Source organism: Eleutherodactylus coqui, chromosome 3 (assembly GCF_035609145.1).
Source record: "Eleutherodactylus coqui strain aEleCoq1 chromosome 3, aEleCoq1.hap1, whole genome shotgun sequence".
NCBI lineage: Eukaryota > Metazoa > Chordata > Amphibia > Anura > Eleutherodactylidae > Eleutherodactylus > Eleutherodactylus coqui.
Genome location: NC_089839.1, coordinates 108,418,499 through 108,442,425, shown reverse-complemented (window position 1 = coordinate 108,442,425; position 23,927 = coordinate 108,418,499). Strand labels below are relative to the sequence as shown.

Genomic DNA, 23,927 nt, shown 5'->3' with positions numbered 1-23,927 from the left:
GTATTACCAGTTCTGCAGATTTGAAAATAGTTTTTTCCGTTTGTAACAATGTACGTTATTGAAGAAAATTAAAAAAGAAAATTGTTAAAAAAAATAGAAAAAGCTTACAAATTTGGTATTGCAATAATAATACAGACTCAGAGAAAACACTTTTTGTGTTATTTATATTACACAGTGAATGGCATAAAATCAGAGAAAAAAATAAAGAAATGGATGACTTTCTGATTTTTTTTCCATCACTCTTCCCTCAAATCGAAACCATGCCTACATTACCAGCCCAGGCCAACCCTGACTGCTTCCTGCTCCATATACACCAACAGCCGTCATTAGAACAGCTGAACAGTCTATCTTGAGGATAGGTTATCAATTGTGTAGAGGTGGAAACCCTTTAAAGGAGATGTCCCGCGCCGAAACAGGTTTTTTTTTTTTTAAACCCCCCCCCCCGTTCGGCGCGAGACAACCCCGATGCAGGGGTTAAAAAAACCACCCGCACAGCGCTTACCTGAATCCCGGCGGTCCGGCGTCTTCATACTCACCTGCTGAAGATGGCCGCCGGGATCCTCTGTCTTCATGGACCGCAGGGCTTCTGTGCGGTCCATTGCCGATTCCAGCCTCCTGATTGGCTGGAATCGGCACGTGACGGGGCGGAGCTACACGGAGCTACACGGAGCCCCATAGAGAAGAGGAGAAGACCCGGACTGCGCAAGCGCGGCTAATTTGGCCATCGGAGGGCGAAAATTAGTCGGCACCATGGAGACGAGGACGCCAGCAACGGAGCAGGTAAGTATAAAACTTTTTATAACTTCTGTATGGCTCATAATTAATGCACAATGTACATTACAAAGTGCATTATTATGGCCATACAGAAGTGTATAGACCCACTTGCTGCCTCGGGACATCTCCTTTAAGGTGAAAATAAGCCGGTCACCAAGGCGTTAATACGCCTATTTGTATTTAAATGCATACTGCACATGAAAACATCTAGGAAACTTTTATTTGTGGGAAAGGTCCTTTAACAGCTGCATTTTTTGAGCCCGACCTAACTCACCCATTCCGGCACGCATTACCATGTACTTTCTTGCCCTGTAATACGCACCAAGAATATAATGCGCTTTTTCCTGTGTGCGTTTTTTCACGCTAGTTGTGTGAGCAGCAACATGGCTGCTTATGGGAGATTGGTACAGGATATTCTGTGAGCAAAACACACAATTGGAATACGCTGTACCGACAGACTCGCGTGAGCCTGCCATAGTGCTCATAGGTACTATGAATTAAGCACTATAGTTTGGGGGTCTGTTGCAGATTTTGCATCGAGGCCCAGCAGCTTCAATTTATACCTCTGCCAACAGTGTTTATGTAGCAAATGCCTAAATGTGCAGTTAACCAGTGGGAAGCAGATGTTTATTCTCCAAGGCACTGCACTGGTTAAATTAACAACTTGCTTGGTACTATAAATTACACTATTCACCACTATTTCCATATAATCTCTATTGTGTCTGTATTCTCAGCAATCTGTTTCATCTTGTTCTACATTATTTACACTGACTGTACTGGCAGGACAAAGAATTGTTGGCACCCAAGGCACAGGATGTGGAACAGCTCTCATTATGTGAAGGCTCAGCACATAACCATGGGATAATCACATAGCACGGTTTGTATTTAAGCTTCTGGGGGATCTTATAGGATTAAATGCATTTAACTATGACATGAAATGTAAATTGTGTGTTAGTAGATTCAGAGCTGCTACAAAAGAAAACACTAATCTTACTGCAATTTGAATAATAACATTTAGTGTTGGACGGGTTACCCTTAAATACATTATACCCAAGGCTCCTGCCCGTTCTGCCTAACCCTTGCCTCAACAATGCTCTTCATTAAAAACTATTCCGGGTATTCTAGCCTCAGATAATTTGTAGTCAGTAGATTTGCTGCAAAACTTTGAGAATCTTTGTCAGAAATAATTCACTGATTATATATACCACTCTCACCATTGGAATATGGGGTTTCACAAAGGGTAAGAAAATCCACAATTTGATAATCCATTTCCAGGACTGCTGTGCTTTTTCCATGCATGACTGTTAAACAAGGTCTTCTTCCCGCTGTGTCATATGCCAGACCACCCGAGAGAATAATAAAAGGCTCCCTAAAACAAGAAAAGCACGTTATAATGAACTAGACACAAATGGACAATAATATTTTTATTTTATATATATATATATATATATATATACACACATACACATACATATACATACACATATATATATATACATACACATACATATACATATATACATACACATATATATATACATACACATATATATATATACATACACATATATATATACATACACATACACACATATATATATATATATATATATATATATGCATATATACATACATATACACACATACACACACACATATATATATTACAACCTCAGGAATAAACGGCATGAAGCAGCAGAGCTTCACAACATATAAAAGAGGCATTGATTTCGTAAACCGAACATATATTCTGTAGAGGAAGAAGGTTAAGACTTGGCATATTTCAGAAAACACACTGTAAAGTCTCATTGCAATATTAGCAACATGGCCTAATGTGGTGCATGTTTATGCGGGTCACACTGAAAACTGAAGGTGACATGCTATCATTGAGGTCAACACACTGATGCCACTTGAATTGGATTCTCATAGAGCCAAGCATGAGGCAAGTACACTGTGACTGTAATTAATGCGTATCAGACTAGAGCGGGGGGGGGGGGGGGGGGTGCGTGAACATAGATCGGTATGTAAATTGTGAAGCCACTGTCACAGAGCACAAAATTACAATCACTATTCAAAGGGATTGTACAGTTTTTTTTTCTTACAGTATGCTTGCCACATTGTTTATGAATATAAGTGCTAAATTCAGGAAGGAGTTTTGTTCTATACAACTACTTGTAAAACTGTAAGCAGCCCTTGTCAAATTACATATTCTATTCTTATGAAAAGACAATGTGCAGAAATGAGTAAGATTTCAGTGTAGCGCTACAGAGTTTAGGTTAAGAAAAGGTCATTTGAAAAAGGGTGCCCAAATACTTGCATAAAGCTGTTAATATACTACGCTGACACATTTCCAGATAAGTGCCAAATCACACTTAAATTAGAGCTTTCCATCTTTCTGTTTTGGAGCAGATAAATGGAACTAAAACAGAAATAAAGGTCTCCGTTTAATTCCCTGTTGATTTCAATGGGTTTACAAAAATGGTAAGCAAACGCAAAACTTTCAGTTTGCTTCCGTTTTTCAACTGAATAAATAGCATTGACTCCTGGGTTAGGAGAGAACCCAACCTGCTGCCGCTAGATTGCTTCAGCAGCAGCTTTAAACCCATGCCAAGTTTTTACCATCAGCTGGGAGTAAAGCCCAGGACCATATATTATATATGGTGCTCAGTCCTAAATGGGTTAGTATTTGATTGGTGGGCGTCTGACTCCCAACGCCTAAATCAATACGCAAATAGTTGGGATTGACAAAGCACTGTGCCAAATAAAGTAGGCATGCAGATATCCACATTAAGCTAGAAAGTAATTTAGCATCCTACTAATATCAAGAAACATAAGTAATGTTAAGTCAAATTGGCCAAATCACCTTAAGGGTACATTCACACGAACGTATATCGGCTCGGTTTTCACGCCGAGCCGATATACGTTGTCCTCATGTGCAGGGGGGGGGGGGGGGGAGGCTGGAAGAGCCCAGTAGCAGGAACTGAGCTCCCGCCCCCTCTCTGCCTCCTCTCCACCCCTCTGCACTATTTGCAATGGGGAGAGGCGGAACGGGGGCGGGGCTAAGTACCGGGAATTAGCCCCACCCCCGTTCCGCCTCTCCCCATTGCAAATAATGCAGAGGGGTGGAGAGGAGGCAGAGAGGGGGCGGGAGCTGAGTTTCTGCTCCTGGGCTCTTCCAGCCTCCCCCCCTGCACATGAGGACAACGTATATCGGCTCGGCGTGAAAACCGAGCCGATATACGTTCGTGTGAACGCACCCTAAAGCTGCATTCGCTGGGCGTTTATTGTAGTTTTTAAACCCAATTAAAAACTGCTTTTAAAAAATGCACACAGCTTTTTAAACACTGCATGCAGGTTTTTTTTTAAACTACCATATACACTGTATATTTATAAAAAAGACACACAGTTTTTAAAAATACATGCGCGTTTGTGATGCAGCCTAAAACCTATTTGCCAATTCCATCTGTTATTGTCTGGTGTGAATGTGACGGTCTCGGTTCACAAAAGTAAAATACCACTTTATCTATGTGCAAGAATAATGAAAGGAAATATATCCTCTACTTACAATTACACCAACACTAAAGGCCCATTTACACCAGCCGATCGTTTTAGCGATAATCGGTGTGTGTAATAAATGTGTGCCCATTGTGCACTCTTCGGGCACTGCTAGCTGATCGTTAAATTAAGTCCGACTTAAAAATCGATGGTCAGCCTTATCAGCAGTTCTCCATGAGGAGTGCTGATAGCATGGTTTCCCGCATGAGAACAAAGGATCTGAACGCAGATAATAGCCCTCTCGCTATTAACTGCATTCAGCGAAGGCTTCATTTGCACGCTAATAAGCAATTAAGTAGCTGAGTAGCCACTTAATAGTTTATGCAAAATGATAGCTCAAAGCTGTCACAAACTATCGTTTGAGTCATCATCTGCTGGTGTAAACTGGCCTTTATATGTGCAAACTAATCCTTATGACAGAAGAATTTAAAGAATACTCTGCTTGATTGTAGAATATTATAGAAAGACCTAGATAAGTTAGGATGATGGGCAAGAATTGTAAACTAAAGGATCTAGGCCTCAGAAATAGTATTACTGAATACACATTCAAGGGGATATGTCAAGAAACAAAATCTTCTTTGAATAGACTACCAGAATACATCCCTGTTAATACAAACAATCCCTGTTCTACAACATTGCTACCCAGTTTACTCTCCCCTCTGCAGCTCCCAGGGGTGCATTGCATATTGACACTCTCTGTAGTCTGCCCCCATAGTTGCTCCAATCTTCAAGCCAGTGGGAAGCTGCTGCACATGCCATCACTGAATGCTGGAGAAGGTGTACACGCATTTTGGAGACAGAAGAAACAACTGGGACTACAGACAGTAATAATGTACTAGACACCCACAATCTGTAAGTTACCCCCCTCCTGTGTATAAGGGATAACTTGAAATTCTGGTACAATCCCTTTAATAAAAGTAGGAAGCAGTAATGAAGATTCATCCAGTCTGTAAAATACCATCTATAGTTATGTTACAAACCAAGTACCCTCAAGGACAAAAGTTATAAAGGCCTGTTCACACCATCATCAGAGGCTCCATTTTAAGCTTCCATCACAGATACTGTCAGATTTGGCAGTAAACACTCTTCTGTCGGTTAAAACAATGGGCACCACAATGGAACCCCATAAATTATAAGTCAGTTAAGCCTGTGATGGTGATGTTGGTGCCTGTTGGGTGATAGATGTAGCAAAGCGTTTTGAATTCAGTGTGGAAGCATAGCAAAAAGTTTTCTTTTTTTTGATGCTCCGGACAGTTATATAAAATATGTCCCCAACCAAAAGCATTTGATACAGTACATACATACAGTACTGTGCAAAGGTTTTATGCAGGTTTGGAAAAAATGCTATGCATGTTGAAACACAGTCATTAAATGAAACAGAAACAGCTGTGCAGGAGGCTTAAAACTTGGCAAGAAACAGTCAAACTCTACTACATAGGTGAGGTTGTGGAAGACAGTTTTATGTCACAAGTCATACACCATAGTAAGACTGAGCCCAACAATCAGACACAAGGTGGTTATACTGCGTCAGTAAGGTATATCTCACGCAAAGATTTCTAAGCAGACTGAGGTATCTAGATGTGCTGTTCAAGAAAAGGGCAACATTGAGGACCGTAGACACAGTGGTCGGCCAAGGAGACTTAGTGCAACAGATGAAAGACACATCATGCTTACTTCCGTTTGGAATCAGAACTGTAAGAAGCCAGCAGGACCTAGGTACACCTATTTACTACTCAAAGAAGCCTGGATGGAAGTGTTCTTCAAGGAAGCATAGCAATTCATATCCCCTTGAGTTGAGAAACACGGATCTAGATTACTGCTAGTTGGCGTTACACAGGTACTTTTCTTTACACAAGAAATTTATAAAAGGCCAATTCAAAAAGTATGAATATTTTCTTGCATTAATGGTATAGAATACTTGGAAAGTTACATAGTCGTGGCAATGTGGGGTTAAATATATGAATTAGAGAGTGTTTTTCTACCATAAGTACAATGTATTGGACTGTTTACATTATCTCCATGGAAGGGTATGCAAACATATAGGTTACTGAAAAAGCTAAATACTTTTTTCATCCGAAAGGCTAAGCACTTGGTATGACAGGAACAAACAGAACGAGGAAAGCAAATGTTACCATTATGTACAGGGTTTTTCTAATCATCAAACCACTGGTGGCTTTTTTATATCTAACTGTGCATGGTTTATTTATAACGAATTTAACATTCCAACATCCATTTATATACTTTCCTTAGAATCTAGCTTGCTGTATACAGCCACTAGAGTCAAGCACAACTGAGGTTTTACAACAACTAACCGCATAAGAAAAGCAGGTAAAACCATATAGAAGGTTATAGATTATATATAGAATATAGAATATTTCTAACATATAATTTAAAATAATGCAGCAGGGCATGGAAAGGTGCAGAAAAATACATGTGTTATGTTTTGTGTGAAAGGCTAAAACAGTTTCCAAGGAAACCCCCGTGACAGTGGAGGTCCCTCACTCCAAGAAGCACTGTGGCAGTTAAAGCAATAACCACAGAAATCTTATCTATGAAAAACAATGAAAACTTCTCAAACTGCAATCAGTCTATTGTTAAAAAGACCTATTCAAAAGATGCCTTTATATCATCACTAGTTGTCTATGTTGACTGACGGTCAAGTATACCCTACCGTAAAGGCAAGTCTAAACTTCGGCAACTACTTTCATATACCTCTGTATGTACGGTTATATTGACAATACAGTCAAACTTCATTAGGTTTGAACCTTCTGGCTAAGAACCTCTACTAATGTATTTCCATCCTGTTAGATTACCTTTGATTTGGGGTGTCAATAAAAACTAGACAAAGTTGATGGAAACAGACAATCTCAACTAAAACAATCGTTTGGATAAAAATGTAACAATGAATGGTGGTTTTAGCTGAGTGATGACAGACCATCATCTGGTAATCAGTTGGCCACGCTTTAATTTTTTCATCCGATGATCCAACCAAAGAGGCATTTTTCATGCTCAAATGATCTTTCGATGACAGAATGTTTTCAGAGAGATCTTTTGTCTGTCACCGGGTGTCATTGACCATGTATCACCAATTTCAACAACTATAACAGCCAATATGGACTAAAATGTCTATAACTGGGCCTGCGAAACCTGACAAGAGTTTGTTTATTGGTTGTTCATCCATCAACCTACTTCTGTCTAATGTATATGGCCAGCATTACTCTACTACTAAAACAAAATAACTGTTGATTCTACTAAAGAAATCTCTACCCACCACAGAGAAGACAGACAGAGTAGTCCAATGTTTATCTTGCATGGACCTTTTGTTATAGGAAATCAGACAGGCTTGAAATATGAAATATTACTCCGGGGGGACATAGAACAGCTGTATGCAATTATCACTTATGTAAAGCTTGGCCGTACAGCTCAACTTGCCTATTTGGTGGAATCAACTGGCTGTCGAACATTGTTGGAATCCTATCATTTGTTTCCCACGGAGAATGGTTTGATGGCAACTTATTCCCCTCTCCCAATGAAAAACACACATGCTTGGCTGAGCGTGCATGTTTACAGGGTAGATAGGAGAAACAGCTGTCAGGCAAATAAGTGTTAGGAAAGTTAAATGTACCACCCCCGGAAATCTAGATGTTAAATTGTACCCTATTTCCAAACTTTTCTGTGCAGTAACTGTGCAGTTTTTTGTAAGCAGCTTCCTGTCAGCCAAACAAGTTCTCTTCAGGCCAATATCTTGGACATGTGGCCAAATGTCTGTGATTTCCTCTGTCAGTTCTCCTGTCAACTAGGTCACCATGAAATACCTTGTCTCCTCTCTTTAAATGGGTTTTCTGAGTTATTTCTTTTACATAGGTTTGCGCTGCCCATGGCGCTACAGCATCTGACAGTCAGCAGGCCTGCTACCATCCTGTAAACGTTCCGAGGCATGTGTATGGGATGTCATTGATGAAATCTGTCAGCTTTCAATTGGCTGCAGCAGTCACTTGGTAAACAGCCCAAGTGACTACTGCCACTGATGTAAATAGTGTGCTTCTAGCAGTGCGCAATAGCAGGTGAGAATGTGTGTTTTAAACACAACTAGTCCCCCCACTGCAAATAATTATCTATGCCAGAAAACCCCTTTAAGTACAAAAGAACATTCCAGCTTGAATCTTTGCTTTGTATGTGCCTAATATCCCTCTAAGCCTATGACAGAAAGCATCTTCTTGCTTTAAATCTTTGATTCATGTGACTTATCTATTTTTTCTTCATTCTCTTGTCACCAGTTTTGATTGTGTTGTGAAATTGCTTTTCATATTCTGTGCTATAATAAAGGCAATTTTATGCCTCAATAGTGAAATCATTATGTTACATGGCCTGACAGCAAAGTGATATCTATATGCTTTTTTTTCATCATTTCAATTTGATTTGCCAAGTTCTGTAAGTATAAATCATTTCTTTTAGATATCATACAATAGTTTTCAAAAATTAAAAAGCATAAAACCTAATTTCTTATATATTGTTAGCAATCACTACAGTGAGGGGTCCAAAAATCTGCCGTCTGATATGCTAACGTGTATCTTCTATTCCTAAACTGTGGCTTTCAATTCAAGCTGCAAAACAATGCAGGTTTCATCAAACGACGGATCCCAGCGGCACGTGTCAGACACGATTGGCTTACCATGGGCTCTGTTGGAGTTTATATAGCTTTGACTGCAGCAAATCATATCTGTTGGAGCCTTCAACATAGGTTTCATCAGAGCCTAAATTGTAATGTATTTTCTATTTTGGATTGTAATGAAAACTCAAGGACCACAGTATCCATATAATGGTTGTTTCTTTTATTAGTCACCCATGTGAAATGTTCCAAGTGCTTATTAGCAGTTTCTCAAGCATGCTTGTGCCCGAGAACTAGGGCTGGATCCACACCTCATGCTGAGGACTACCATATACAGTACATCCTAAAGCGAAAAGCCACTGTTTAAGACTTTTTTCCCCACTCCTGTTCAGCGGTTCCACTGTATGCCCATTGGCCTCTCCAGTATATTTGATAGCACGATTACCACCAAGGACATGTTAAAACATAATAAAAAAATGTTGAATCTATAATCTTAGCTTTCAGAAGATATCTAAGTGCAACATTCAGGGTGCAGCATCGGTCTGAAGTTGGCAAGCGGGATGAAAAGTTTTACTGCCAGTTTTCTTTTTTCTCTGTAAAAAGGAAGCTTCATTGACAGCAAGAAAAAAATAGTCTGTTACGGTCATCCCTACCTCTGGAGGTGGTGAAACCAAATTTTTACTGAAATTCTAAGCGAATTACTCCAAAACTGCAATGTTTTTATCAAAATTTATTGCAAATTACAGCACCATAAGGCCTTAGTCACACGGGCGTTTTTTCGCGCGATTTGCGGATCGCATGACGGATGCGCATCCGCAAATCGCGTGACCAGGGCCAAAAAAAAAAAAAACGCCCGAAAAATCTGCTCCTAGCCGCGTTTCATTAGAAACGGGCCGGAGCGGTCCAGCGCATTGAATTCAATGGAGCCGGCAATACAGCCGGCTCCATTGAAAGCAATGCGCTGCGGGCGAGTGCGGGATGAATTGTCGGGAAGGGCTTAAATATATAAGCCCTTCCCTGCAATTCATCCAGAAAAGTGTAAAAATAAAAAAATATATATACTCACCTTATATTTTTTTTATTTTTACACTTTTCTGGATGAATTGCAGGGAAGGGCTTATATATTTAAGCCCTTCCCGACAATTCATCCTGCGCTCGCCGGCAGCCCATTGCTTTCAATGGAGCCGGCTGTATTGCCGGCTCCATTGAATTCAATGGGCAAACATCATTCTTCTCTGCCACAGCTGTTACAGCTGTGGCAGAGAAGAATGATTTGTTTAGTATATGTTCTCAATGGGGTCGGCGCTGCTGCCGCCGGCCCCATTGAGCGCATATAGAGAAGAGAACAGGAATCGCAGGTCGCAGATAGGTGCAATCTGCGATTTCTGTTCTATAATTTATCGGACGAGCGCATAAAAAGCGCTCATGTGTCTGATACCATTGCAAAGCAATGGTTTTTAAAAAAAAATCGCCGGACGCATGCGCAAATCGCGCGAAAAAACGCCCGTCTGACTAAGGCTAAAAGTGACAAAACGGTCACTGTGAATACACTTCAAAGTAGGGATCTCTAATACCTTCATCACTTACATAGATGTCCATTCTACCCATGAACATTCTACTTCCCTCAACACTGCTTCAACTGATAGACTGCCGTTATGATCTGCAGATCAGGTATATGCATGAAAAGTGTAATTTCTGAAACTCTCAGCTTAACCCCTTAGTGATGAAGCCTGTTTGCGCCTTAGTGACTGAGCCAAATTTTGGAAATCTGACGTAACTTAAATAACTCGGCAAAGGTTTTGCATATCCAAGTGATTCTGGCATCGTTATTTCGCCACATATTGTAACTCATTTAGATGGTAAAAATAGACCAATAGAATCTGTGTATATTTATTAAAAGTGCCAAAATTGGGAAAATTTGGAAAAAATTCTCATTTTTTTACATTTTCAATTGCAATATCTCAAATATGTGCAAACATACTGTACAATTTTTTTAAGATATATATTTCCATCTGTGAACTTTATTCTGGATGCACATTTGAAAAAAACTTAAAAAAAAAAAATATTTAGGAGACGTACAAATTTAACATTGTTAACACTTTGAGGAACATTTTGTTTTCCTACACCAAGCCAAGATTACAAAGGCTCATAGGTGTCAGAATGTTAGATACCCCCACAAATAACCCCATTTTAAATAATACACATCTTAATATATTCACTGAGGGGCGTCATGAACATTGTGACCCCACATTTTTCAGGAGTTAATGCAATTTAGAGCAGAAAAAATTTAATTTGATATTTTTGCAAACATGTCATTTTAAAGACAGTATTATTCGTGCACATGAAAATGAAGAGTTGCACCCCAAAATGGATACCCCTGTTTGTCCTGTGTTCCAAAACATACCCGTTGTGGCCCTAATATTTTATCCGCATGCAGAACGAGCCCTAAACTAAAAGGAGCAGCCGGTGGTTTTGAGAACAGAAATTTTGCTTAAAGGTGTTTTAGGCCCCATTGCCCACCTGTAGAGCCCTTGAGCGGCCAAAACGACAGAGAACTTCCACAAACCCCCCACCCCATTTTGAAAACTATACCCCTTAACGAATTCATCTAGGAGTCAACTGCATATTTTGACCCCACAGTTTTTGAATGAATCTAAGCAAAGCAGAAAGAAAAAAGTACGATTTTTTTTTGGCAATTGTGTCATTTTAAAAACAAGTTTTTTTGTACAGCACACATATGAATGAAGACTTGCACCCCAAAATCAATACCCCAGTTTGTCCTGTGTTCAGAGACATACCCATTGTGGCCCTAATCTTATGTCCGTGTGCACAACGGGGCCCAAACTGAAAGGAGCATTAAACTTCAACTTATTTAACTTTTCCGTGATCGTGATTGTCCATTGGATAATGGTGATCACGCAACCGGGGACCGCTCACGGCACCCCTCGGTCACTGCTCCAGGCTCTTGGCTACCTTTAGCAGCAAGGAGATTTTAAATTTCCTAGGTCCTCCCTAGCTACTGTGCTTACGTTTGCCATTTTGGTGACGGGTGCATGTGCTGAAGTTGGGGAAAGGTCCGTGGATAAAGATCCCATCAAAGGACATTGCCAGAGGCTTTAGGTAAGTAACTTTGACTTTTGTTTACTTTTACATGATCGCCATTATCGATCAGATAGCGGTGATCACGTGACCAGGGACCGCGTAGTGCAGCCCCCTGTGATATCTCCAGGCTCTCAGCTATGTTTGGTAGCCAGGAGCAGTGAGATTTTAAATTACGCTGGCAATCCACAGATTTTGCGCATGCATACGCAATTTTGGCGATGGGGCGTGCATAGAAGCCAGGGTAAGGTTCACGCATAAATCCGGGGGCCTTAGGTACATAATTTCATCTCCCCTCATGGATATGCGCGCATCTCCTTTCGGCTAAAATAGTCCTCAACCCACCTTTAGCATATGACAAATGGAAACAAGCTATTCCATCCCTCACACCCGAGGAGTGGCAGAACATTTCCGAATCCCATTTGGCAGTTTCCCCCGCCGTAAACAACAAATTCATTCAACTATACATAACGCACCAGGCCTACCTTACCCCTAGCCGCCTATACAAAATGGGCACCGCGTCTTCAAATACTTGCCACAGATGCCGTCAACCAGAGGCGAACTTCTGGCACTTGATATGGGAATGCCTCCAATAAATGAGTACTGGTCGGAAATTACTGACCTCATAAACGCACAACTACCTCCCCCACTGGCTATTGACCTAGACCCCAGGGTGGCGCTGTTTGGCCTACTGGAGGAGGAGGTGTGGCCACACCGCACCCGCACCTTTCTCGAAAAAGTGCTGTTCTTGGCCCGCAAGGTAATAGCCATGAAGTGGATGGCTGTGGAAACTCCTTCAATCCTACATTGGACCCAACTGGTAAATACCGTAACCTCCTACGAGAAAATCATCTACCAAAACCGAGGATGCCCGGCCAAATTTAGGAAAATATGGGGGATATGGATTGACTCCCACTCTACCTTACATATGGAATGAGCCTCGAGGCCCGATCTATACCCCCCCCCCCCCCAGACAAGTGTCAGCAGACCTACACTCTAGTTCTTCTATTAAGACCGAAATAAATCAGAGCAGAACCGGTTGGAAAAAAAGTTGTAAAGTTTATTGTCAAGTTATCTAGGAAATACAGTAACAAGATTTGCATCGATTAAATCATAACAGAAAATGTATATATGAATAAGGATATACCTAACAAAGTTTTCTTCATTCTGTATTTTGCAATGCCTTTTTCAAAAATAAAACGAATTTAAAAAAAGATAGTCACTCAATTAATGCAGCAGTAGTTGTATGTGAGCACTATGCTATCTTTGGCAATCCCATTGAAATGCAAGAAGCGAAAGTTCAAGCGCTTGCTCCAGCACAGTGCTACAGGCCACCACCTGTGCAGAAAAATTCTATCCAGCTGCATGAAAGTACATACACAGTCGGTTGTCGGGAATATTGCTCTGTAAGAAAATAAAGCAGCACAAATTGATGTGCCCCTTCTCATTTTAATGATTGGTGGGAGTTTTGGCAGTTGGACCTCCACCAATTAGTGATAGACTATTATAATGTAAGACAATAAATTGTACTAAAACATTGGGGCAGATTTAGGTCGACTGTACGCGGGCGGACTTGTATTGCGGAAGCCGGATTTCAAAGAAAAAAACCAAAAACAAAACTGTGCTGCGAATGTACAACGGCTTGCCGTGCGGACCATTCACAGTAGAGCCGGCAAAAAAAAGCAGGTACATGCTGATGCCAGCTGGGCAAAGGGCCAGATCCCGCTGCAGGCTCACGCATGCAGAATTCGACCTGGTTGTGTGCAGCCAGCCTTACTAAGATAAATGCACCAGAATTCTAGTTCAATTTGCTCTAAAATGTGGCTTACATGTCTTGCACCACATTTATTATGTGCTTTAGGCCCCCTGCACCCAGGCAGAAATTCTGCGGTGGAATTTCCAGCAGAATTTCCACCCGTGCCCGCTGCCATAGGAGTGCATTAGAAAATGCAATCCTATGCACACAGGTGCGATTTGTCCGCATGAAAACACACGCGGAAAACAAATCGCGACATGTTCTATTTCTGTGCGGGCCTCGCAGAGGTCCGCACAGAAACGCCAGTGGCGACGGAGCGGCTTCGCTCTGCGCATGCGCCGGCTGGCTGGCAGCCAGTGCATAGCCGAGAGGGAAGACATTGGGAGCTGGTGAGCTGCAGGTCTCTGTAGGGGCATGGGTCCACATCCTGTCTGCTGGCGGCCTTAGACAATTTCTGCGTCTTGATCAACAAAGAGCATGGCTTATCTAAAAAGGACTCTGGCTTCATGGGAATGGGGCATGTCCTAATTGTGATACTGTGCACCAAAATTTGTATGCAAAACTTTGGAGCAAACTAAGCTAATCAGTACGTGGTGTAAACTTGGACGAAAGTGTTTAGAGATGCACCAAATTTATCATCTAGCATGAGCCACTGTGATAATTTTGATTATACTATTAGTCAGAATTAGTAGTTTTGCTCTACTTGCCCCTAGCCGAATTTGAATTTGGCTAAACCATTGTGATTTCTTTATGCGGTTTTATGGTTTTTTTTTCATAAGATCATATATGCACCTCACAAACAAAGTATTAGTTGACTTCAGATGCCACTGTCCTCTCTCCAAATTTGAAATCATGTTCACTTTGTGCAAAAAGAGGAACAGGAAAAGTCCAAACTAATGATAGCTGCATCTAGCTTCTAATGTACCGGATAGCCTCACAGGGCATTCGTAATTTTCTGCCAAAATGTTAATGTCATGTGCAATTGTGTACAATAAAGTACAAAATAAGGGTTTGTTTCCACCAAACGATTTAGCGTTTGAATGAGCGAACGATGCCAGAGTTCGCTCGTTTGCTTGGGCGTCCTATTTATACAAGAACGTCCACACGTAATAACGGACTACAACAGATCTAAAATGTTGGTCAACTGTCAATCTCTTTTGATCCTTTTTTTAACTAACAAAAGAGTAGTTCTCTAATATTAATATAGTATTAGTTTCCATCTCTTCTGGGCCCGTCCTGTTGTGTACAAAATCAACATAATGTTTTTTTCTTTTAAAAAAAATGAGGTTCTACTAATGAACATCAGTCTTTTCAATGTCTACGCCTCTCTTTCTACTTGATTCCATTCTCCTATGAAAGCAATGACAGAATTAAACTATTAAAAATGAAGGTACATTGGCAGATCATCTGTCTGTCCCAATTTGAGAGAATTAGTGATGCTTCTTATTCCATTAACTGAATATATAGGTTAGCCTTTAAAAATGGAGCATACTGCCCTGTTGGTGCTATGATCATTATGATCTGATTGGCTATATCAAAGAGTGTCAACAAAGACAAGACTGTTGACCCTATGACTGGTTAGCACAGTTAACTTACAGCTACTAGGTTTTAAACCCAACCACCCAACTAGAACATTTGCACAGACTTTGTATCTTCTTTCTGTGTGCGTTTATTCCATGCTAATTAGTTTGCTACCAAACTGGCCCTAGTGTGTGTGCTTGAGATAGAAAAATTATATTGTGAGCCTCAACAGGACAGAGCTGGATGTGGGTGCATTCTAAACGCTATATATATTATAGGAATGTAATCCCAAATATGCCCAATAGGGTTTTTTGGGACAGGTTTTGTGTGGAAATCTCCAGCAGAGAAGGGGTTTCTGTTATTTAATCAGTCAACAGAAAACCTGCAGAATAAAAAACCTCCCATGTTCTTGAGTGCTTGGTCCATGAGGGGTCCATTTACCGATCCATTACAGAAGTCTGGGTCCACAGTGAAGCTCCTACTGCAACTAAGAGACCAACGAGTTTGGCAGGGGTAGAGATTGATGGGCATTGTGTTCTGCTAAGGCAATAGGTCTGTGTGATAAACCAAGGCAAGCCTTATGTTAGTTAGCAGCTAGACGGCTAGGAAATGTTTCTTCCTACATGTAAACTGTGATGATTAACAGTGTGAAGATTGTATGTTTGCTGCCGATCTACTGCAAACAATTGCTGAAATACTAGTTTTTACTAAAATTCTGGTCTGGAAGTCCCTCTGTTCTGTGCTGCTATCCATCCGGTGGAGAAAAGATTACGGTCCCGTGAGTTCAATATCCCTAACTTGTCACAATATATTTAAAGCAAACTATATAAAGATGAAGATTGATTGTTAAAAGCCAAATATATCCTAAAGTGGCCTCCTTCACTGCATAAAGGACATTATACTGCTGCACAGGCTATGGCAGAACAAGCAATTCTACATTATTTAACTAAGTGTAACCAAATGTAAGGTAAAAGCAATTGCAACACTATTTAATAGCAATTTGTAAGCAATTATGCATCAATGTAAAAAACTGTAACCCCCAGCAACCATTCACCCCTAGTAGTGAGGTTTTGGACAAGGAAAGAAATGCCTCTGTGGCCAAGAAAGACTAGGCACAGAAAAGCAGACATGACAAGTTACAGAGATAAATAAAGAACACTCTTTAGGATTAGATTTTTTTCTAAATCAAATCAATCAAATTGCCACACGTATAACTAATAATAAGAACAGTATATCGGTAAGGGCGGCTTCATAGAGTGTAATTTGCTAAGGCTATCGTTTCTACTTAACTAGAAGTTGTATGAGCAGACTTATAAGACCATCCATGCTCCCCGGGGGAATATGCAAATAAGGAAGATGGAACAATACCTCTGCAGCACCACCTTTTGGAAAGCAGAATTCCTGCAAGCCAATGTCAGACCCTTAGACTAGTGTTTCTCAAACTCCAGTCCTCGTGGACCCACACAGGTCATGTTTTCAGGATATCCTATAGTAAGAACACCTATGGCAATGTCTGAGGCACTGACAATAATTACGTCACCTGTGCAATACTAAGAAAATCCCGAAAACATGGCCCGTTGGGGTCCATGAGGACTAGAGTTTGGGAAACACTGTTTTAGACAAAGCTTATAACAATGAAGGGGAATTGAAAACCTAGCCAGAATCAATACATATACAGCTGTTTCAGGAGTTTAGCTGCCTTTCCCACTGTAGTGTAATTACATATAATTAAAGGAGATGTCCCGCGCCGAAACGGTTTTTTTTTTTTTTTAACCCCCCCCCCGTTCGGCGCGAGACAACCCCGATGCAGGGGTTAAAAAAACCACCCGCACAGCGCTTACCTGAATCCCGGCGGTCCGGCGTCTTCATACTCACCTGCTGAAGATGGCCGCCGGGATCCTCTGCCTTCGTGGACCGCAGCTCTTCTGTGCGGTCCACTGCCGATTCCAGCCTCCTGATTGGCTGGAATCGGCACGTGACGGGGCGGAGCTACACGGAGCCGCTCTCTGGCACGAGCGGCTCCATAGAAGACTACAGAAGACCCGGACTGCGCAAGCGTGGCTAATTTGGCCATCGGAGGCCGAAAATTAGTCGGCACCATGGAGACGAGGACGCCAGCAACGGAGCAGGTAAGTATAAAACTTTTTATAACTTCTGTATGGCTCATATTTAATGCACGATGTATATTACAAAGTGCATTATTATGGCCATACAGAAGTGTATAACCCCACTTGCTGCCTCGGGACATCTCCTTTAAGCATTCGGCCAGCAAACATCAAATGGTTTATCAAACTTTTGCTCCGACATACTGATAATAATCAACAATGCTGGCAAGGTCAGATCGGAGATACAAGATGTACTCGTACTTGTAGATTTGCCTATGCTACAACACATCAACAGCTTATTTTTTAATATACTGTGATATCTTTTAATTACCCAGGTAACTAATTTCCACTGTACATGCAAACACTCAGATATGTAAAATCTATAATCGGATATTCCTTAATATTAGCACAACACTTTATAAAGTTACTCTCATGGAGGGTTTATAGGAATTGGTTTCAGATAGCCAGTGAAACAAACACACATTTCCCATATGGTTTTAAAGCTCCAGTGACTGCTGAAATCACCGCAGGGGATAGACTGCCACATCACACATACAGGGCTTCCTTGTTCATGACCAGCTTGTAAACAGCACAAAACGTTTTGAAAGTAGATGGGTATTCCAACCTAAAATCCACTTTTAGCCCCATCCATATAAAAAAAAACCTAAAAGTATCTTTTGCTTCAATTCACAATTCATTATGAAAAATAAAATCCAATGCTTTCTCACATAAGACTATAACAGTTTGAGTAAAATATATACCCCATATGAACACTAATAAGCACTCACAGTCTATTTATCTGCTGTGCAGATAAATATACGGTCTGCTATGAACTCTATACAGCGCTTTACTCCTGTAGGGCGTCCTGTGGATAGAAGTCTATGAACTAAACAAACAATCCCACATTGTTCAGGGATCAGAGCATCAGCCATCTTCCAATTGTTGTTACAGCCAAGTTCAACTAAAAGAGCACACATTGTGCCCCAAGAGTGTCTTATATGCTTGGTACCAAATCTATGGGTTTTAAAAAATTTTTTTTGCCATAATTTGTTTTTAAAAAAAAAAGAGAAAAGGGGGCATAGCTTCACAGAAGGATTGCAGTTTCAGAGGAAAGGGGTGTACCTGTTCATCACCATACAATGAAAAGTTGCACCAAATTCTGATTCAAGAGCCAGTGTTCACTAAGCCAAGTAATAGCTGGTATAGAGCTTGACAGAAGAGTCTAAAGATTGTAACTGTTTGCTATGAGATAATTTACGTTAATGTAAATGGTTTATGGAGTTAGAACATTTTATTATATGTGAAATCCATTTATAAATTTCAATAAAAAAAGAGATTTAACAAATAAAAAAGAAGAGTCTAAAGATGCGCCAGATTTAACATCCAGCATGAGTCACTGTGATAAATCTGGCGCAGTTTCAGGCGGTTTAAGCCTGCACTGTCTTATTGTTAGACAGCACTAGTAAATTTGCTGCATTGTTTTCAAAATATAAAGTACTGATTACACAATACAGTATTAGTTCCTGGCCCAATATCTGATATTAATGAAAATACACATTGACAGACCAGCATAGGATATTCATGCTTCTATTTTAACCCTTCAGAAACCAGCCTATTTTGTGCTTTAAGGACTAAGTGATTTTTATCATCACATTCCTAGAGACATAACTCGTTCTCATAGCCATATGCGGGCTTGTTTTTCTTTTCTTTTTTTGGGGGGGGGGGGGAGGGGTGCAAGTAGTATTTTTTAATAGTCACACTCGGACACGAAAATGTACTGTTAACTTTTATTGCATTTTTTTTGGGGGGGGGGGGGGGAGGGGGTAAGTGGAAAAACTTGCAGAAATTCTGCCATTGTCTTTGGGTTTTGTTTTTACAGCGTTCACCATTCGGTAGAAATAACATGATAATTTTATTATGCTGATCAACGTGATTACTGCGATACCAGGTTTATATAGATTTTTGGTACTTTTTTTACTACTTTTGCACAATAAAATACATTTTTAACCCCTTAAGAACCAGGCTGTTTTGTACCTTAAGGACCAGACACTTTTTAGGGATTTTACTCCTGTGGTAGTTTAACTGCCCTATTCTTTTTCCTTCAGCTACCAAAATTATTTTTGCTGCGTTTTCTTTTCTGTGACATATAGAGCTATTTTTTTAGTATCTTGTTTACTGACTTTTTCCCCCCTTTTTTTGTTTTATTGGGGGTAAAAAGCTAAAAAAATTTTTTTTTAACATTTAGTTTTTTTTTAAATTAGCATATTAACGCTAAGATAAAGTAATAGAACAGGTTCCTCATTTTGTTTGACGTTCTTATATATAATATGTATGGTTTTGGTTTACAGGGAGCATATGGTGACTGTTTTGGTTGGCGTCGGCTTTGGGTTATTTTCCTTCTTATGTATATATTGTTGTTGTATTCTGTAATTTTTATTTACTGATGTATGTAATCTTTTTACTATCTATGTCCCCCATGACATCATATAAGACCTCCTGGGGGACATTCACATGCTTTTTTGGGTTTTTTTATTTGACATTTTTCCACTATAGCTGGGGCATCCATAGGAGCCCCAGTTACAGGGGAAAACATCCCTTGTAGTGACATTAGTCACTGGCAGAAGTGATCAGTGTCTTCTGTGACCTTGTAGCTCTGCTGTAGCAGGGAATTCCAATGGTCACATGACCTCCGTGCTCCGGTAGTGGAAGTTACACTTCTGCTTTTACCTTTCACTCATTAAGCGCTGTGTACTCGGGGGAAGGAGAAGACAAAAAGGGTTAAAAACCCCTCCTGCCTTCTCCTTCGGTTTATCAGCTGTCACTAACAGCTGACAACCAGTCCTGCTTCTGATTAATTGCAGAGCAGGAGGCTTAAATCCCCGCCGTAAATTTACATATGACTGGGATTTAAGCCTGGGACGAGGCGCCGTAAATTTACAGTGCCTGGCTCAAAACGGGTTAAGGAAAAACAATTGATTCTGCATCGACCGATTCAAGACACAGAACATTTTTATTATGTAGCAACAGAGCTTGGCAAGGTCTTGTTTTCGTGGAAAGAGTTGTAGTTTTTATTGGTATTGGCTTGAGGTACATCTGATTTTTGGATAGTTTTTCATTTTTAGGCAAACAGAAGAAAAAAAAAACAACAATTCCAGTGATACTTTTTTAAACTATTTTTCTGACATTCACCAAGCGAGATATATGAATGTGGTAATACCTATTTATGTGTTGTTGTTTTTTTAATTTCTTTTGGTATTTTATCCATTTAACACACTTTTTTGGTGCATATTTTTATTTAGACTTGATTTAGCTTTTTTAAATTAAACTTTATTGAATTTTTTTAGCTGCTATTTGGTAGTCCCTGAAGGGGACTTGAAGATGTGATTGTCCGATAGCTGTAATAGTACACTGCAATACTTATGTAGTGCATTATAACATGTCAAACAGAGACCGAAGTCTACTAGACTAATTAAGGTGAATGGTACTGTTCTGTACAGGGTTCTGTCTTGATACAGCTTTCTGCAATTTATAAGAAACTCCAAGACAGAAAGACACTGTGTACAACGAAACAGTGTGTGAATCAAGCCTTAGAGGTTTTGATTCCTGTACACAGTCCGGATCCCCAGGTTTTGCTTATGTTGAAATCAGTAGCATTGTGAAGTTCCACAATTACCACATCTGGAAGGCAATCTCTGTAAAAGCCCATTTACACAGAGCGATGATCGCTAAAAAAGAGAAAAAAAAAATTGCTAAAAGGCAATAGTTTTAGCGATAATCGTTGAATCTAAATGTGCACCCATCGTGCACTGCTAGCTGATCGTTAAGTTCAGTCCAAGCTAAAAAATCGACATTGAGCCTTAGCAGTTCTCCACGGGGAGTGCTGATAGCATTGTTTCCCACTGGAGAACAAATGATCTGAGCGCAGATAATAGTCTCAGGCTATTAACTGCATTCAGCTAAAGGCCCATTTAGACACAACGATAATCGCTCAAAAGATGTCGCTCAAGCGACTTTCGAGCGATCATCGTTGTGTCATTTACAGTGCAAGATGATCGCTCAAGATGATCGCTCACCTTGAACTGCCAGGGGAGGATGCAGAACACAAGTGCAGTGTCCCAGCTTGTCTTCTGCATACAGCCGTTTCCCCACTCCGAGCGCCCGGCTGTTACACAGCCGAGCACTCGGAGCAGAGGATGCAGAAGACAAGCCGGGTGTCCCCGCTTGTCTTCTGCATCCAGATGTTTTCTGCACGGAGCGCCCGGCTGTTATACAGCCGAGCGCTCCATGCCACGTATGGAGAACAGAGCTGGACCACTCTGTTCTTCATACCCAGCCTGTTATCAGGGAGAGGGATACAGCTGAAACAATAGTATCATCTATATCCCACTGTGAATCCCTGATAAGGCTCATCGTTGTCTTTCAGCACACTGAAAGACGACAATGAGCGATGGGGTAACGAAAACTGCACGATGTAAGTGCAGTTACACACAGCGATTATGGCTCAAAAGTCGGCTTTTGAGCGAATTTTGAGCGATAATCGTTGTGTCTAAATGGGCCTTAAGGCTTCATTTGCACACTTAATTGCTCTTAAGTAGCTGAGTAACTACTTAAAAGTTTATGCAAAACGATCGCTCAAAGCTGTCACTCAAACTGTCGTTTGAGTGATCTCTGAGCGATCATCGGCCTGTGTAAACCAGCCTTAAGACAGAAAATTGTAGTTTTTCTTAAATGCTACAATAAAGAAATATCTATTATATTTAGCGTAATGATCTTGCTCCGCTCCTGCACCACCATTCAGGTTTCAGTGACATTGCATCCACAGTGGTGTAAGGTCATTTGTCCATATCATCCACTCATAGCAGGCATAAGTAATATTTCATCCAGAACAACAAAGTCCTCTGACAGCAGATGAGTGGTATTGTGACATACGCCAAAAAAACTGCAGCCTGTTTTGATAAAGGTAGAAGATTAGAATTTTAGAACTTTAATCTACTTAACTAATTTAATCTTTTCTACCTTTACTATAATAGGCTGTACCATCTTTTTGAGGTCTATTTCTTAGTGTTTTAACTAATCAGGATAAGAGGAGGTGCTTGGTTGTTTTATCTATCAAATTCATTTAGAAGTAGGGTACAATACTGTGTAGTGTAAATAGGCTTCTACACATTTATTCAAAGGAGGTCCAAGAACTATTATCGAAAAATGGCCTTCTGTTCTACTTGCACATGGAGCTGTTTTTTAGGTCTGATTTTCAGACAAAAAAATTGGTGCAAAAATATTACTCATTCATCTAAATTGGTGTATGCACGTTTTTTTTTTTGTTTTTTTTTTAAAACTCTGACTGATAGAGTAAACAAAATTACAGTAGATCCTATGCTTGTTTGATTTTCAGATGAAAATAGCATATGTCAATGTACGGTATTCAGCCACCCAATGGAAAAGGAGTGGGATCAAACATCCGAGGGTCTACACTCTATGTGCTCCATAGTAGCCAGATGATCTGTATCTATGGCATGTACTCTCTTGCTAATAACTAACCCTAATATGAAAGTAAAACAGGTAAAGACAAAAGGAAAAAAATACATTGAAAAGGTTATCCAAAATGACAGGAAAAATGTAACGCTAGGTAATTATAAGTAGAAGGCTGCAAATCTTTCCCATTCCTATAAATAGCCTCCATTAGCACACAAGGTTAGGACCTAAGTGAAGCAGCGTACAATCAATCATCTGGAAAGCCCTTAGTTTTTCCCCAGATCTTCATTAAAATCAGAACACTCATTTTCGTTCATCACTAATAGAGCTGTAAGACTATGCTACAGGCTATGAAAGAACGGAGATAACTAAGTCTAGACAGCATATTTAACTTCCTGGTGTAGCGTATTTCCATATGTTGCGGAAATGCTGCTGATTTTCCACAGCGGAAAACATTGCGAAAAATCAGCAGCATGTTACAGTACAGGCAATGAGATTTTAGGAATTTTCGTCCACATGCTGCAAGGAAGTCCAGAGTGTAACTTGACCTGCAGTCTGGATTTTAACCCCTTAGTGACGGCCCTATCGTAAAACTACGTCCTGCTGTTGCAGGATGTGTATGGAGGGAGGTAGCGGAGCTATCTCCCTCCATACAGCACGGGCATCAGCTGTTTATTACAGCTGACACCCGCGGGCAATAGCTGCGCTCGGCCGTTCGGCCGATCGCGGCTATTAACCCTTTAAATGCCGCTGTCAAGTCTGACAGCGGCATTTAAATCCCCCGAACGCTGTTCGGGGGTCCCGCACGGCCCCCCCGCGGTGAGATCGGGGGAGCCGTGCAGGTGTCATGGCAGCCGGGTGCCTAATGAATGGCCCCAGGGCTGCCTTAGCAGACTGCCTATCAAGCCATCCACACAGGGTGGCTTGAAAGACTGCCTGTAAAAAAGCAGTATGACGTAATGCTATAGCATTACACCATACTGCAGGAGCGATCAAAGCATCGCATGTTGAAGTCCCCCAGGGGGAATTCAAAGTA

The 23,927-nt window shown here is 40.7% G+C and overlaps 1 protein-coding gene across 2 annotated transcripts in view; it reads right to left on the bottom strand.

Annotated features, from left to right (window-relative positions):
- Positions 1-23,927, bottom strand: part of STXBP5 (syntaxin binding protein 5) — a 429,990-nt gene that overhangs the window by 112,339 nt on the left and 293,724 nt on the right. For both annotated transcript variants that reach the window (XM_066595949.1, XM_066595950.1), the window contains exon 10: positions 1,989-2,143. In XM_066595949.1, coding sequence (XP_066452046.1) covers positions 1,989-2,143 — 155 coding nt within the window. The remainder of the gene's footprint in view (positions 1-1,988; positions 2,144-23,927) is intronic.